The sequence below is a fragment of the Peromyscus leucopus genome, chromosome 1, assembly GCF_004664715.2.
Source record: "Peromyscus leucopus breed LL Stock chromosome 1, UCI_PerLeu_2.1, whole genome shotgun sequence".
Lineage (NCBI taxonomy): Eukaryota > Metazoa > Chordata > Mammalia > Rodentia > Cricetidae > Peromyscus > Peromyscus leucopus.
Window position 1 is genome coordinate 147,298,335 of NC_051063.1, and position 15,872 is coordinate 147,314,206.

At 49.0% G+C, this 15,872-nt stretch overlaps 1 protein-coding gene across 2 annotated transcripts in view; it reads right to left on the reverse strand.

The window, feature by feature from the left end:
• Pcsk6 (proprotein convertase subtilisin/kexin type 6) overlaps window positions 1-15,872 on the reverse strand; it is a 192,111-nt gene that overhangs the window by 51,779 nt on the left and 124,460 nt on the right. For both annotated transcript variants that reach the window (XM_028872818.1, XM_028872817.1), the window contains exons 12-13: window positions 14,825-15,013; window positions 12,104-12,240 (exon numbers count right to left, since the gene is read on the reverse strand). In XM_028872818.1, the coding sequence (XP_028728651.1) occupies window positions 12,104-12,240; window positions 14,825-15,013 (326 nt within the window). The remainder of the gene's footprint in view (window positions 1-12,103; window positions 12,241-14,824; window positions 15,014-15,872) is intronic.

Below are 15,872 nucleotides of genomic sequence, written 5' to 3' on the forward strand. Positions count from 1 at the left end.
GATCACTATCTCTTACCCTGTATGAAAATCAGTTCACGATGGAGGAAAGGCCTCAAGATAAAACTGGAAACTTCACAGCAGTTGGATGGAAATGGAAACCACTTCACGACAGAACAGAAGCAAGGGCTTTTCTGAAAAGGACGCCAAAGGTTCAGAAAACCCAGAACTGACAAGTGGGACTGTATAAACTTTAAAAGCTCTGTACAGCAAAAGGAGCCATTGATTATACCATGGAAATTTGCAAATAAATGCAAAGTGGGAGACAATGTACAATAGGCACCCACACCCCCATACCATGACCACAGCAACCGTCTGCATTGTGTGAAGTCTGCTTTGACCATTGGTTTCCTGCCTTTCCATGCTATGACCCCTGGTATATTTTGTTTTAAAAATCCTAGACAGGAATACTTCACTTTTGAATATTTAGGATATGCACTCCAGCAATAAAAAATTTATTATTTATTTTTGTGGTTTGGGGGACCAAACCTAGTGCCTAGGGCTTCATACATGCTAGGCAAATGTCCTATCACTGAGATGTACCCTAAGCTTTTTTTTTTTTTCAACTGACTACATAGGCTGCGAACTTGCCCTGGAGTTCAAGCAGGCCTTGAACTTGTGATCCTCCTGTCTTGGACTCCTCAGTAGCTGGGATTATAGGCTTTGCACCTATGACTTCTTAACATCATCTGATTCCACACTGATTTTAACAGTGAGGTCAAATGTGCAAGTGCCTAGGGAAAATACACACATATGAATTATCATCCTAATCTCCTCTTGTTCTTTTATAGGTTGGTGGGGTACATGGAAAACAGCATATTGTGTGTGTGTGTGTGTGTGTGTGTGTGTGTGTGTGTGTGTGTGTTGGAGCTCTATTGGAAACAGGAAATAAGAGAGAAAAGAGAAATCTTAACCAGAAAGAGTGAATTGCCAACATTCAAAAGAATGACAGATTTTTTTTTAAAAAACATCTTCAATTGTTTTTGTCTATTTATTACTATGTGAATACAAAGTACTAGGCTAAGAAAGTAATGGAATGAGATACATGATCCGATTATAGAGAGGCATTGAAAGGCACGCTCCATCACCTGCTCCTCCTGAACGCTGATGCTCACAGCTCCTAGGGCAAGGGAAATACTAGGAGGTGCTCAGCTCTGACAGGTTACAAGCAAGGGCCGAAGCTATCAGTGTAGTGGGAGTTTCGCACAGAGCCACACGCCTGCCAGGCACTGAGCTGGAGCCTTTACATGGGAGAGAACATGGAGGCAAAGAATGGGGGTGCCTGCCTCTGCCCCCTACCTATCCCTGGAATGCAGTAGGTTCGTAGTCAGGGTGTGTGCTGAAGACATGAGAGACGCACCAAGCCAAGACCAGTCTCTGCGTAGGAAGACCCACATTTCACCTGCACTGGGAGCTCAGGAGTCCCAGGTTATTAGCCACAGGGTGCTGAATGGGACATGCACCTGGGCAGGCAGTCTGGCCTGACATTAAGTAGATGTGGGGCTCTACTGTGTGACCTAAGTGTGACTTCCACTTGGGGCTCTGAAGTGAGAAGGCTGGGACAGGAGAGCACTTCCTTTCAGTGGCAGCCTGGGCTGCCACCTCTTATGAAGCACCAGCTTACAGGAGATGCCCAGTGTCAAGGCTAGAGAGATCGTGAAACTAGAGGCAGGAGGATCCAGTCACAGGTTTTTGCATCCTGGAGGATAAAGCATGGGCTTCTCAGAGAGCTGAAGCCTCCCTACCGTTGGTGCCTGACCCTCACTTTGTGACCATTCTGGAGAGAAACAGTTGAAAATGAAGCCAGATGAGCTGAGATGTTGGTGCACGAGGGTCAGCTCACCCTGCTTGGGCTGCAGGACTCCAGCTCCTGGTCGCTGGCCTCTCTGGGCGGGCTCTGTATGGAAGCAAGGCCTCCACTTGTAGAAGCCCCGCCCCGTGTGTGCGTGTGTGTGTGTGTGTGTGTGTGTGTGTGTGTGTGTGTGTGTGTGTGTGTGTGTGTGTGTGGTCCTAGAGTCCTCAGATCCAGCACTGAGTCCAGCAAAGGCACGCTGAATGAAGAATGAAGCTATGGTACACTGGAATTCAGCTGGCACGGGCTTCCATCCTGAGACTGCCTCCTAGGGGACAGCCTTCCTGGGAGAGGCCACGCCCCTTCCTTGTCGTAGAAACTGAAGTGGAAGTGGATGGCTCATCTCCACTCAGATTTAGAATACAGTTTTAAAACTAACTACATAAGCCAAGCAAGTTCAATATGACAGGAGGTGAGCAGGCCAGCAAGTGTGATTCAGATGGCTTAATGTCTTAATAAATCCCAGCTCTTATCTGAGATTTTTCAAGCATGTTTTTTGCCCAGCAGATCATTAAGGCTGAGCTCTTTTTTTTTTTTTTCCCACATTTCCTTCTCTCCCTCCCTCCCTTTTTTCCTTCTTTCTTCATTATGTTGCAGAGACTTCGACACTAGAGAAAGACTGAAGTGAACAGAGACAGGAGACACCTTGCCCTCAAAGCAGGCTCTTAGGGTTCCAGTAAAGAACTGAGTGGTTTCTTCCTGGGTTTACTGAATCACAAAGCTAGCAGCCAGGGGAGACCTCAACTCAAAAGCCACCCCACCAAGGAGAGAAAGAGCTTCCATTTGGGACCAGTTCACACTCCACATAAATACTACCTCCAAGGCAGCAGACCCTGACAAATCAAAAGGCTATGGGCTTTGATTCTCCTGGGTTCTAAACAGTGTCACCTTCTCAGGCTGAGGTCATAGCACACACCATCACAGTGACCTGAATTTTCCAGCACTGTTTCCTCTTACACAGCTCACCAGATGTGAGAAGGTACCTCCCTCTCTGTCCCAACTTCCCAACAATGATGCACCCACACTAACATCTTATGTGTGTAGTGTTGGGAGTACAAGAATGAGCCACCACGTTGTGTGCTTGGCAAGCCTTAAAGTGGGCCCTTCCTTGTTCCTTCAGCCAGAAGTCACTGCTTGTTCTGCTAAATTCTGAGGCCCTCCTCTGGCTCTGGGGTGGCCCTTGGGGCCTTACATGTGTTATTACTCAAAACTGAAACCTTCCTGATTAGCCTGCTTGTCAGAGGCAGGGTTGGCATGTCAGGGTCCTTGAACATCTGTGTGGCATCTGATAAGTAAGGGAACTGCCTCAGTCAATCATGGGATGAGGACTAAATCACAAACAGCAGACACAGAACATCCTGACTGGGCAGCTGAAAAGGACTTATCCTAGATGGACATCAGATGCGTTTGGTACTCCTGCCAGCCAGAGTGTCACCTTGCTTTCACCGGAGTCCCTCTGTCCCAGTGTTGGCCTCTGTTCATCATTTGACTCATCATGCACCTCGGAAGGGCTATAGCACCCAGGTCAGAGGCTCATCCTTGAGCAGGTCAGTGAGGCAAGGCCAGCGGGGTATCAGGGAGGCTCAGCTCCCATTGCACTCAATGGGCTCCTTCCATGGAGAGATGAGGAGAGACTAGAGGCTGACTACAGCTGCATGGAGAGCTGTCAGGTGTCAGGGATGACTGAGTGTGTGACTCAGAGAAGGGCAAGTCCTACCCAGAAGAAGTGCTTGTGGGTCTCAGCCAGGCCGGACACTTGCCAGCCCTTGCCTTCTCTGGCAAAGATCCACGTTGAGGAGTGGCTGGGAAAAATCTGTGCAGAGCGAGCTCAACCCAGAAGCTGCTACAGGGACATTCAGGCTCTCTGTGACAACTGATGCGTTCTAGTAAGTCACAGGAGGTCAGTGTCAGAAGAACTCGTGAGTTTTTATTCGGCAATCTACATACAAAGGGCCAGATGCTAACCATGCTTAAGCTTTGAGACCGACTCATTTCAAGACGTAACTGGGGGCCGTTCGTGGGGCTGTTTTGCACCCCAATGACCTCATGCTCTCTGTGACTCGCAGGACATCTGGCCACGTGGTGACTGCGGACAGCTCTAACGGTACTGATGAATTTCCCAGCGTCTATGGTGTGCCTGTCATGAACCAGCACGAGGGACAGGGACACTGCAGGGGTCAGAATGCAGGAGCATTGACAAGAAAGCGAGAGACGGATTCAGGCAGTTGGTGAGCAGCATCTGGCTGGGCAGGAACACAGGTGTGCAGGGCATGTCACCGTGACCTGTGTACCATCAAAACACGGAAGCCCACTCAGCTCACCAGCACAGACAGGTCCAAAGCATGTTCATGGTCATCACGCAAACAGCAGATCCCGTACTACCCATGAACCCTAGAAAGCTGACGTCCTTCACAGGGAATACATAACCTCCAGCCTGCCCCGCCCTCCAGGTCTACCTCTCTGCCTGGACTTATCATAGGTGTCTGCAACTTGACCCTCCCCAAAGGAGTTCCTGATCTCTCCGGGATGTTCCAGCTTTAGGAAAGGACAACTCCACTCTTCTGTGCAGGACAAAGACTGGAACCATTGGTCCACTTTTCCCCTCTCAGAGCCCGCTGAGCATCAAATCTGTCGCTTTGCCAGCTCTGCCGCTGCAGCTGGGTTGGAGTTACTGTCATCTCCTACTGAAATGACCTCCTCACTGGCCTCCCTGTCCTTGTCTCTCTCTCTCATCCCCATTTCAGTCTACTCAACTGAGCTGACTGTCAGCCCACTAATGGAGAAGTTCAGACCTGCGCTCTTTAGATTGACGACAACTCGTGGCTTCCCACGAAGGCCCGTAATGACCTGCAGCACAGACTGGCTCCATGTCCCCTTGGCGAGTGACAATGTCACATTCTCTAGCTTTGCCGCCTCTCTGTTGTGTATGAACGCCCTGACAAATGCTTCAAGACCTTTGCCCCTGACAATACCTTTGCCTGTCCTGTTCTTTCCCTGGACTGTTTGCATAGTTCACTCCCTCATCTTCTTCAGTTGAGTCAAACATCTCTTTCAGGAGGCTTTCCCTAGCTACCCTGCCCTGCCCTGAACCTCTCACGCATTGCTGCTGGTGGTGTGTGACACGGTACAGTCAACGCAGGGAACAGTCTGGCTAGTCCTTGACATGTTAAATTCAGGGTTACATATGACTCTTCAGTTCAGCTCCCAGGTTTGTAACAACGAGAAATGAAAACATCCATCCGCACACAAAACCTGACCCTGAGTGCTCCTAGTCACAATGCCTAAAGCCACCCCCCCACACACACCTATTTGTCTCCTCTCTGCTTCCTACTGTCTAACGGACAGCAGCCTCCTGCTTGGGGATCTTGCTCAGTGGCTTGGTGCCCCCAGGAAATGAGCTCGGGCCTGATCTGCTCACCACTCCCTCCTAGTCCACGTGCAGGGAATGTGTGGTGGACAAAGGCTGTGTTCTTGGAGGGTTCTTTAAAGAAACTGATGAATTCCACTCAGTGATGCTTTGAGACCATTGCATACCTATCCAATCGCCCTAGCGTTTTGATCCATGTCCCGTCACTCTGGCTTTCTTCTAGCAATTTGAAAGGGCAGCATCAGCTTTTGCAATTTGGGCAATCTGTATATTATATGAAGATCTTTGATTTTGTATGCGTCTGTCAGGGCTAAAAAAAAAAAAATCGAATGTGATATATTGGCTGGTGTAAGAATCTGAGCAAATTTTTATCCCTCCTTATTTTTGTTCTCAACCTGTTTAGGAGACCTCTGCAGGAGGCCACGTCTGAGCTACAGCTAGGGTGGCTCTGAGTGGAGTGGGCATCTCCAGAACAAGTTACAGCAGATGTAAAAGCCCTGTGGTGGTGGGCTGACCAATCATGTTCAGGGGGCAGGAAAGAGGTCAGAGGAAACAGGAAGGGCTGGGAAGGACTGCCAGGTTTTCCCGGCTACCTAAGAGATGGGGGTTTGCTCTGAGAGCTGTGGAAGGCCAAGAAGGGGTCAGCAGGAGTGTGGTCATCTGCCAGGGCTCGGTGGCGGCTTCTGTGTAGGTGGCTACATGTGGGGCAGGAAGCCCAAGGGAGGTAAGTGTGCAGAAACTGGGTGGGAAGAAGACCGACACTTATAGAACAGTGGTTCTCAATGCTGAGGCACTTCAACATGGTCCCTTATGTTGGGTGACCCCCAACCAGAAAAATGATTTTGTTGCTGCTTCATAACTATAACTTTGCTACTGTTATGAAGTGTAATGTAACTGTGTTTTTTAAGGGTCTTAAGTGACCCCTCTGAAAGGGTCATTCGACCCCCAATGGGGTTGAGACTCACAGGTTGAGAGCTAGTGTTGGAGAGACAGATGAGGAAGGAGGACAGAGAAAAAGCAAAGGTTAACTCGGGTTTGGGCAGAATAAGCAGGCCGATAGAGAAGCTGCTTATGCTATGGGGGATACAAGGAACAGCTGCTTAGGAGTCCTGTCTGAGATGCTTGGAGCACAGAGCCTGGTAGAGTCCAGGTGCAGAGCTCAGGAGGCTACTGCAGGGCCTGGGATGAGGAGGGGCAGAGAGAGTCAGGCTTGGGTACCACCATCTGGTACTGAGGTGAGCGGCACTGGATGAGGTTCCTGGGCAGAACTGGCCATCAGGGAACATGCTGGGGGATGTGGAGGAGAGGAAGCATCAAGAGAGACTCCTAGAGTTGGTCTGAAGCATGAGGCTTCTCTGCTGCCATGCAGGATGAGCACTTCCAGACAAAAGCCCAGCCTCGCTCTCAGCATCCTGCTTACATCGACAGACTTTATCCTATAGCTTGACCTGGTGGACATCATCATCCCATTTTGTCTTTCTTTTCTCTATGTGTGTGGTATGTGCACATGTTCATGTGGGTGCATGCGTGTGTGTTCAAAAGCCAGGGGTTGATGGTGGGTGTCTTTCCTGATCGCTCTGTTTTTTTGAGATAGGGCTATTCGCTGAACCTAGAGCTCATCAATTCAGCAAGGATGGCCGGCCAGCAGGGATCTTCCTGTCCCAGTGCCCGGTCACTGGGATCACAGACATGTGTCACGGTGCTCGGCTTCGATGTGGGTGCTAGACTTTCTCATGCTTGCACGGCTGGCACTTGGCTGACTGAGCCGTCTCCCCAGTCCCTGGGATCCCATTTTCTAAATGAGGACTGAAGTCCAGGAAGGCTAGTGCTTTACTCAAGGTGATAGGCATCAGCAGGAGTCTGGCTTCCAAAACCAGGGTTTTTAACCACTGTACCAGGGGACCTCTGCAGAGGGTGGTTGTGCTGGGTAGTTTTTATGTCTAATTGACACAAACCTAGACATATCTGGGAAGAGAAACCTCAGTTAAGAAAACGCCTCCATCAGATCACCTGTAGGTATATCTTTAGGGCATTTTCTTGATTAATGATTGATGTGGGAGGAACCAGCTCACTGTGGGTGGTGCCACCCCCAGGCAGGTGGTCCTGGGTTATATAAGAAGCAGGCTCAGCAGGCCATGAGTAGCAAGCCAGTCAGCAGCATTTCTCCATGGCCTCTGCTTCAGTTCCTGCTTTCGGTCTCTAGCCCGACTTCCCTCAGTGACGAAGTATGATCTGAAAGTCTAAGATGAAATAAACCCTTCCTTCCTCATGCTTTTGATGGTTTTTATCACAGCAATAGAAACCTAACTGAGACAGGGGCCATCCGGTTAAAGAGGCTCAGACTCATTTGAAAAGCCAACGAGGACAGAGCCAGGAACACCAGCTTAGGAAGCAGTACCAGAGGGGTCAGCCTTAGGCCTGACCTGGACAGGGCAGGGATCACTGCATTCTGCTCATGACACAGAGCAATGACTGTGGCCCAAAGAGGTGAAGAGACATGCTGCCAGCCTCCATGTGTTTCTGCCCACAGAGCCAGCCTCACAAGCCAGCAGGCCGGTGGGCTGGTACAGGGACAGGAACTCTGAGGTACCCAGGGTGGTGTGTGCTTGACCAGGTGGCTGGCACAGAAAAGCAACCTCAGATTTTAATGCTAGGCCCATAAGCTTTGGGGATTATAAAAGAAACAATTTAAGAGCCTCTGCTATGAAAATGGGAAAAGTCATTAAGATTTTATGCCTTCATATTTTTAGAATTTATCAATATTTTCTTATAATAGTTAGTTACCTTAAAGTCAGAAAGTGAATTTGAGAATATTCTTACAGATGACTTGTTCATTTAAAGTCGACCTTTTGGATAAAGCAAACCACTGCCTCCACTCCCATAAAACAACGCCCTTGAAGCTCTACTTTATAAGAATCGAAGTGAAGTGAGGCAAGAGGATATTAGACATTCCTAGGGGGAATGTCTGGCTGAGGAAGGTGTGTTTCTTCATGGAAAAGAGATAGGAACAGCGGCAATGAAAGGAAACCTCCATGGGTGACTGTGGGATGCGATGGTTACCTCAGCTTTTTTACTTGGTCTAACTCCATCACCCACTGCTGTGGGATGGTTTGTATGTCAAATTGCTCTGATTGGTCAATAAATAAAACACTGATTGGCCAGTGGCTAGGCAGGAAGTAGGTGGGACAAGGAGAGAGGAGAATTCTGGGAAGCGGAAGGCTGAGGCAGAGAGACACTGTGAGCCACCGCCATGACAAGAAGCATGTGAAGACGCCGGTAAGCCACCAGCCACGTGGCAAGGTATAGATTTATGGAAATGGATTAATTTAAGCTATAAGAACAGTTAGCAAGAAGCCTGCCACGGCCATACAGTCTGTAAGCAATATAAGTCTCTACTTGGTTGGGTCTGAGCGGCTGTGGGACTGGTGGGTGACAGAGATTTGTCCTGACTGTGGGCAAAACAGGAAAACTCTAGCTACAACCCACGTCAGTGCCTGGCCCTGAGTAGTTACTCAATAGATATTTGTTAAAAAGATTATTAATTAGGAGGAATTACAGAAAGGTGTAAAAATTATCGGAGATACAAACCATCCAAAACAAAAACTATGAAAAAAAAAATTCTAGGGGCTGGAAAGATGGCTCAGTAATGAAAAGCACTTGCTGCTTTTTCAAAGAGCTGAAGCTCAGCTCCCAGCACCCATGTCAGGTGCTTTCAGCCGACTGCAACTCCAGCTCCAGAGGAGCCAACACGCTTCTGGCCTGTCTAGGCACCTGAACACACATGGCAGACACTCAGAGGGACAGATACACATATGTACACATAAAAGTAAATCTTAACAAAAAAGGAAAACTAGGTCTGGAGAGAGCGTTCAGCGGTTAAGATCATTGGCTGCTCTTCCAGAGGACCTGGATTCAATTCCTATCATCCACACAGTGGCTCACAACCGCCTGCAACTCCAGTTCCAGAGGATCTGATGCCCTCCTCTGGCCTCCACAGGCACCAGGCATGCAAGTGTGGCATAAGCATTCATGCAGGTAAAACACCCATACACATAAAATAAATTTTTAAATTAAAAAAAGAAAAACCATTTCACTTAGAACAGCACCCAAAAGAACAAAATACTTAGCAATTGTTTGGGCAAGGCGGTACAAGGCCTGCAAACTAAAAGCAAAACGTTGCTGACCGGTGAAATAAAGGGCATAAAAGGGAAAGTACCCATGTCGAGACAGGGTTTCTCTGTATATCCCTGGTTGTCCTGGAACTCCCTCTGCAGACCAGGCTGGCCTGGAACTCAGAGACCCACCTGCCTCTGCCTCCCGAGTGCTGGGATTAAAGGCGTGCGCCACCACCACTTGGCAAGAGTTACTATTAAGATGGCTACATGCCCCCAAATGATTTAACTGCTATGAAAGCTAAAAATAAATAAATGAATGAAAGAGAGAGAGAGAGACAATAAGAAAGAAAGAAAGAAGGAAAGAAAGAAAGAAAGAAAGAAAGAAAGAAAGAAAGAAAGAAAGAAAGAAAGAAAGAAAGAGAAGAAAGAAAGAAGGAAAGAAAGAAAGAAAGAAACCAATCCACAGGGTCATCCTAAAAGCCATATAAATTTACAAGTGATTCAAAACATCCAAAACAAATTTGAAAAATACCGAAGTTGGAAGATCTTGAATTTATAAAGCAGTGCAATGCAACAGAATTGAGAGTCTAGAATAAATCCTTGTAGCCATCACCAGTGGACTTTGACAGTAGTGCCTGGATCATAGGGTGGAGAAAGAAGACTCCTTTTAATAAATGGTACTTAGAAAATAAGGATGCTCTGGCTTCTCACCTCAAAACACATGCATTGGTATCTCACTAATTTTTTGTTTTTGTTTTTTTTTTGAGACAGGGTTTCTCTGTGCAGTTTTGGTGCCTATCCTGGATCTTGCTCTGTAGACCTGGCTGGCCTCGAACTCACAGAGATCCGCCTGGCTCTACCTCCCGAGTGCTGGAATTAAAGGTGCGTGCCACGCTGCCCAGCTTATCTTACTATTTTTTATTTCTGTTTTCAGACACGATGCATGACCAAGGCAACTTATAAAAGAAGTGTTTAATTGGGGGCCCTATGGTTTTAGAAGGTTAGAGCATCACAATGGGGAACACAGCAGGGGGGCAGACATGGCACTGGAACAGTAGCCGAGTGCTCACATCTTGGACCACAAGCATGAGACAGAGTGAAAGTTAACTGGTAATGGCATGGGCTTTTGAAACCTCAAAGGCCACCCCCGGTGACACACCTCCTCCAATGAGAGCACACCTCCTGATCCTTTCCAAATACTTCCACCAACTGGTGCCCAAGGGTTCAAACATATGAGTGTATAGGGAACATTCTCATTCAAACCACCACAATTAGCTAAAATGGATCCAATGCCTGCATTAAAGAGCCCAAACTACAAAATCCTCAAAGGGAATGTAAGAATAAGTCTCTGTGACATTGGATTAGTGTGCTGGTTTGAACTTGGCACAAAGTAGAGCTACCTAGGAAGAGGGAACGTCAACTGAGTTATAGCCTCTCATCAGACTGACCTGTGGGCATGATGTGGAGAATTTTCTTGATTGTTAGTCGATAGGCAGGTCCAGCTCACCATAGGCTGTCCCATCCTTAGGCAAGTGGGCCTGAGCTATATGAGAAAGGCAGGTGAGGAGGCCAGAGGGAACAAGCCAGTAAACAGCACTCCTCCATGGCTTTCTGCTTCAGTTTTTGCATCTAGGTTCCTGCCTTGAGTTCCTGCCCTGGCTTCCCTGGAAGATGGACTCGGACCAAATAAACCTTTTCCTCCGCCGAACTGCTTTTGATCATGCCTGGTGTATATCACAGCAACAAGAGGCAAACTATGACAGCTAGCCAATTATATACAGATGATACCAAAGAACAAACAAGAGAAACAAGCTAACTGGGCCTCATGACCAAGTTCTGTACGTGAAAGGATCCCGTCACTCAAGTGAATGCAACCCATGGGATAAGAAAAGTATTTTTAAATCATCTAGGTGATAAAAGTTCCTACAACGCAACAATGCAAAAGCAAGGAACCCAGTTTTAAAAATAGTTAAAGGACTTGAACAAACATCTCCCCCAAAGAATACACACAAATGAACAACAAGAACATGAAAAGATATTTGACTTCCTTAGTCATCAGGGAATTGCAAATCAAAACCGCAGACACTACTTCACACCCACAAGGAGGGTTATTAGCACAAATAGCAAGTGCTAGGGAGGATGTGGGAAGGTCCCGCCTCCCTGATACTGGCGAACACAAAACAGGTGCAGAGTGAGACCCAGCAATTCCACACCTAGGTTTAAAACTGGGAGAAATGAAAACCCATGTCCACACACACGAATGTTTCTGCAAGCCCAATTCAGAATGGCTAGATGGTGGACATAATCCGTGTTTCCTCAGCCAATGACTGGCCAACAATGAACGGTATGCTCGCTGTCCAAGGAATATTATTTGATCAAGAAAGCAATGACGTCTGACATACGCTCTGCCACGGCCTTGAAAACAGTGCTGAATGAAAGAACCCACATATTGTATGCCTTCATTTACAGGAAATGTCCAAATAGAAAAATTCAGAGACAAGAAGTCAACTGGAGGCAGGCAGGGGGTAGAGCAGAGGAAGGGGCGGGAACAACTGCTGTATGGTACAGCATCTGCCTCTGAGGGGGTGAGGTGTTCCAGAATAAAATGGGATGGATGTGCAATGAAGATTGTGAATATATAGAAGCTACTCAGTTGAAAAATGATTATGATGGTGAATTTTATCCCCATAAGACAAAGACTTACCAGCAACACTGACGTTAAATAAAGGGTTGACATGTAAAAGAGGTTATGACAAGCTGAGAGTCACTGACCTTGTTTCTCTGGGTTGCGGACCTGGGACGGTATATCCTGAATTTCCAAAGTCCACTCCCCTTCAGCTTTTTCTCCCCAGCAGTGGACGGTCATGAATTCCCAGTTGGTGAAGCCCTCATTGGAAAAATCCAGCAATCTGCAGTAGGAAATGCCACGTTAGAAAGTGGAGACGGTGTCTGGGGAGCCAGGCAGAGGGGACCAGCTCAGGGAGGACTCTGACCCCACCCACCTGGGGGCAGGGGTAGGTTCTCTCCTTCTACCACGTAGGTTTTAGGGAATCAAGTTCAGGTGGGTTGTAGGCAAGGGCCCTTAGCCACTGGCCCATCTGGCTGGCTCTGTTTTCCAAGTCTTACAGCTAAGGCCCACCTCAATCATCTCACAGGACCTCCCTAACATTTGGTGAAGCAGGACCATCTCCAGTGCCCAACAACACACAGGGACTGGTCCGTGTGTCCCCCTCGGAGAGGCCTGGGGGGGAGCAAGAGGAGGCTTCCTGCATACACTCAGGTGGAGTTGCCCCCACTCTCTGGAGATTTGATGAGCCTCCCATTTCCTTCCAGACTAGAAGGTCTTCCCTCAGCCGTCTCCACTAGCCCCTGGACCTTCAGCCTCCATTTTTCATACTTAGTTCAAACAGAAACAGAAGAAAATGTTAACACTAATTTCCTCTCCTTGCAATGTTATGGGCTTGAACCAAGACCCTAGGCATGCTAGGCAAGCAGTCTACCACTGAGCCACATGCCCAGCCCTCTTAAATTAGGCATTTCTATTTGGGGGTAAGAATTTGCATGCACAACTGGACTCTTCTACTGTTCATCAGAAGCTAAAATATGGACATTCTGGCTTGGCGGGGGGCGCTCCTTGAACACTGGAAACAACTTGATGCTGTTCAAGGGACCATTCTTTGCAGGGAGAACAGTGCTAAGAGACCGCCAAGGTCAAGGTTGACTTTCATACAAAGCCTCGTGGAACCTGACACCCTGGGGCTAAGACAAGGACAAACTGTCTTGTTGGCGCTGAGGCCCTTAGGAATGCCAACTCCCAATGTAAAAAACCGGCAGGCTGAAACGGCTGCCGAGTCCGGTAAGATGTGAAGTAAGGCAGAGGGTAACGGATCCCCAAACCACAACCTTGATAGCAGGCACAGGCTCCTGGCAAAGCACCAAATTCCCAAGACTGCCAGGTGGCCTCGGGGTGGTGCTTTCAAGCTTGCAGGCGCTCCTAGCAACTGGGGAGTTCCAAACAAACCCACAGGACCTGCTCTGGGCTGCTGGGAGCTCAGACACCTGGACTGATACACGAAGATGAGTGACAGGTCGGAGGGGAAGGAAAACACAGCTGGCAGTGGGCCTGCTGGGTGCTGGAAGGTTCTTACAGGTCAGAGGGCCGGACTGATTTCAGCAGGACATGAACAGCAGCCAAGCATTTTTATCCCTGTTATCATATTTGATTCTTGTAACATTCCTAATGTTTATGGGTGAGTGGAATGGCATAGCCAGGTAAGGAATAAAGAGAGGTCAAGCACCTTGGCTCCCAGAAGGAGCCCGAGTGGGCTGTGCAGAGGCTGGGGCATAAGTTTACCTCTCCAGGCTCCAAAGCACAAGCCCCATATCCATTGTATCTCCCCTGTCCCAGCCCTAGCCACTAGGCCTCCCTGTGGCCTTGAATCTCTCAGGCAAGGTTTGCCTTGTGGAAGTCACAAACTCTGATGCTTCCAGATGTAAACACAGCTGGGAGTAGATAGAAGCCAGGCTTCTAGCACAGAGCAGACAGCATGGGGTACCCTGAGCCAGGCTGTGCTAGAAGAGTGGGTTCAGAGAGGGCGAGCTTCCAAGTTTTCAGCAAGTGCTAGAAATATAGATCTTTAGGCAAAAATTTTAAAATTGGACGCAAAATGCCTTCAAGCTTCAGCTTGCTGGCGGGCACCTTCAAACTATGTGTGCCCCTGACGGTCTCCCCCATGCAGAGGTTGAGCAAGGCTGAGTGTGGCTGAGCATGGCTGAGGTGGCCTTCAGGAGAGGAGACGCCTCCACTTCTACTAGGAAAGTGGGAGCTGGTAGGGACTCCCGGAACCCACCCACCTCAGTTGCTCTAGGGTTGACTCGAATGCACCAAGGACAGAGATGATACCAGGCCCATGGGCTGCCGCTTGCTGCCATCTGTGGGCTGCTGATACTGGAAGCCATGTAGAGGGGTACAGGAAGCTGAGGAAGCCCCAGCAACCCCAAATCTGAGCTCAAGCCTTTTGCTGGGGGGGGGGTGGAGTTGGGGGAGGTAGGGGTCGGGGCAGCTGTGGAGAAGAGCCTGGGAACCTTCCCTGCACCTCACCAGCCACTCCTAGCCCTCAGGAGCAGCAGCCCAGAACTGGGCGAGGATGCTCCCAGAGAAAAAACAAACCTTGGGGTACCTCAGCTTAAGCGCCACCTGAACAGGATAGTCATGACATTTAATGCCCTTCCAGGAGCCATGGGGACATAACATGAATTTTACCTCACTCACCCCACCCCCAGCTCCCACCCCTAGGCAACAACTACCACTTCTTCTTGAAGATTACGGTTTCACAGGTCTGTTTCCAAGGCCCTGGCCTGCTCTTCAGGGTTGTGGGTCCTGCCTGTGTAGACCCAGGGAGAACCCCCACTTCCCCGTGCAGGGTATCTTGCTGGGATCCAGAGGAATCCAGGCCCTTCATGAGGAGCAAATCCTACAGAGAATGGCTTTACCTCTTCGCCAAAAGTTGAGACTTGGTTCCAGAGGGGGAAATCAGGTGGATCTGGAGGTCCCCCCGGCGTGGGTGGGAGATGGAGATGCGAACTACGACATGCTCAAGGTAGACCACTCGCTGGTCTGAGTGGTCCGCGCAGGCGTTGGTCAGGGCTGTGGTCCGCAGCACCTGCACTATGGGGATGCTCCTGGGGAGGAAAAACATCACAGTGCTGGGTACCCAAGTCTTCGTTTCACACCGGGGGGGGGGGGGGTCATGGACTCCAGCGTCCCAGTCTGTTCCTCCCTGGCTGTGGCCTCTGGGTTCTGGGAGTCCCCAATGGGTCACAGAGGTCTCACTCTGGGTACTCCATTTTGACCACTGCTCAGAAAGCTTTACGGTTCTAGAATTTGTTTATGGGTCTTCATGCACACTTGGGGCCCGCGTATCTGGAGACCTCTGGTCCCCAGGAGATACCCCTCTTTAAATAGCATGAGGCCAACTCACTTTCTCAAGACCTCGAAGACTACATGGCTTTATCCTTGGAGACAGCATTATGAATGTTGACCAGTTGGCACAAGGCATTGGTCAGAAAGCTCACAAGGATGAAACCATCCATTCAGGCAGAAGTAAGGACGGCACTCAAGGTCACACAGCTACCGAGGCCGAGCTTCAGTCTCTACGGAATGTCTCCTTGGGTGGACCCACATTCAAGAGACCGGATTTGCCGCAGCTGGTGTGTTCCCAGCCATCCTGCTGGAAGACTGCCAACCCATTGCCCCATGAAGGAAATGAATGATGGCATTTTCACAACCCAAATGGCCCTTCTGTCGCGGGGGATGGAAGATGAGGGCAAGCACATCTCCCGTCACTCAAAAATCATCCCCACTGGTGTTTGGACGTGCCAAACTGCCTGCCAAACACAAACCCTGTGCCTACAGGCTGCTTTGAGGGCTCATGTCTCTAAAAGCCTGCCCCCCCTCACCCTACCTACCAATTTGTAAACCAACTAAACATTCTTCACAGAAACCTGATTACCACCCAACAGCACATCAGTAATTCCCTGC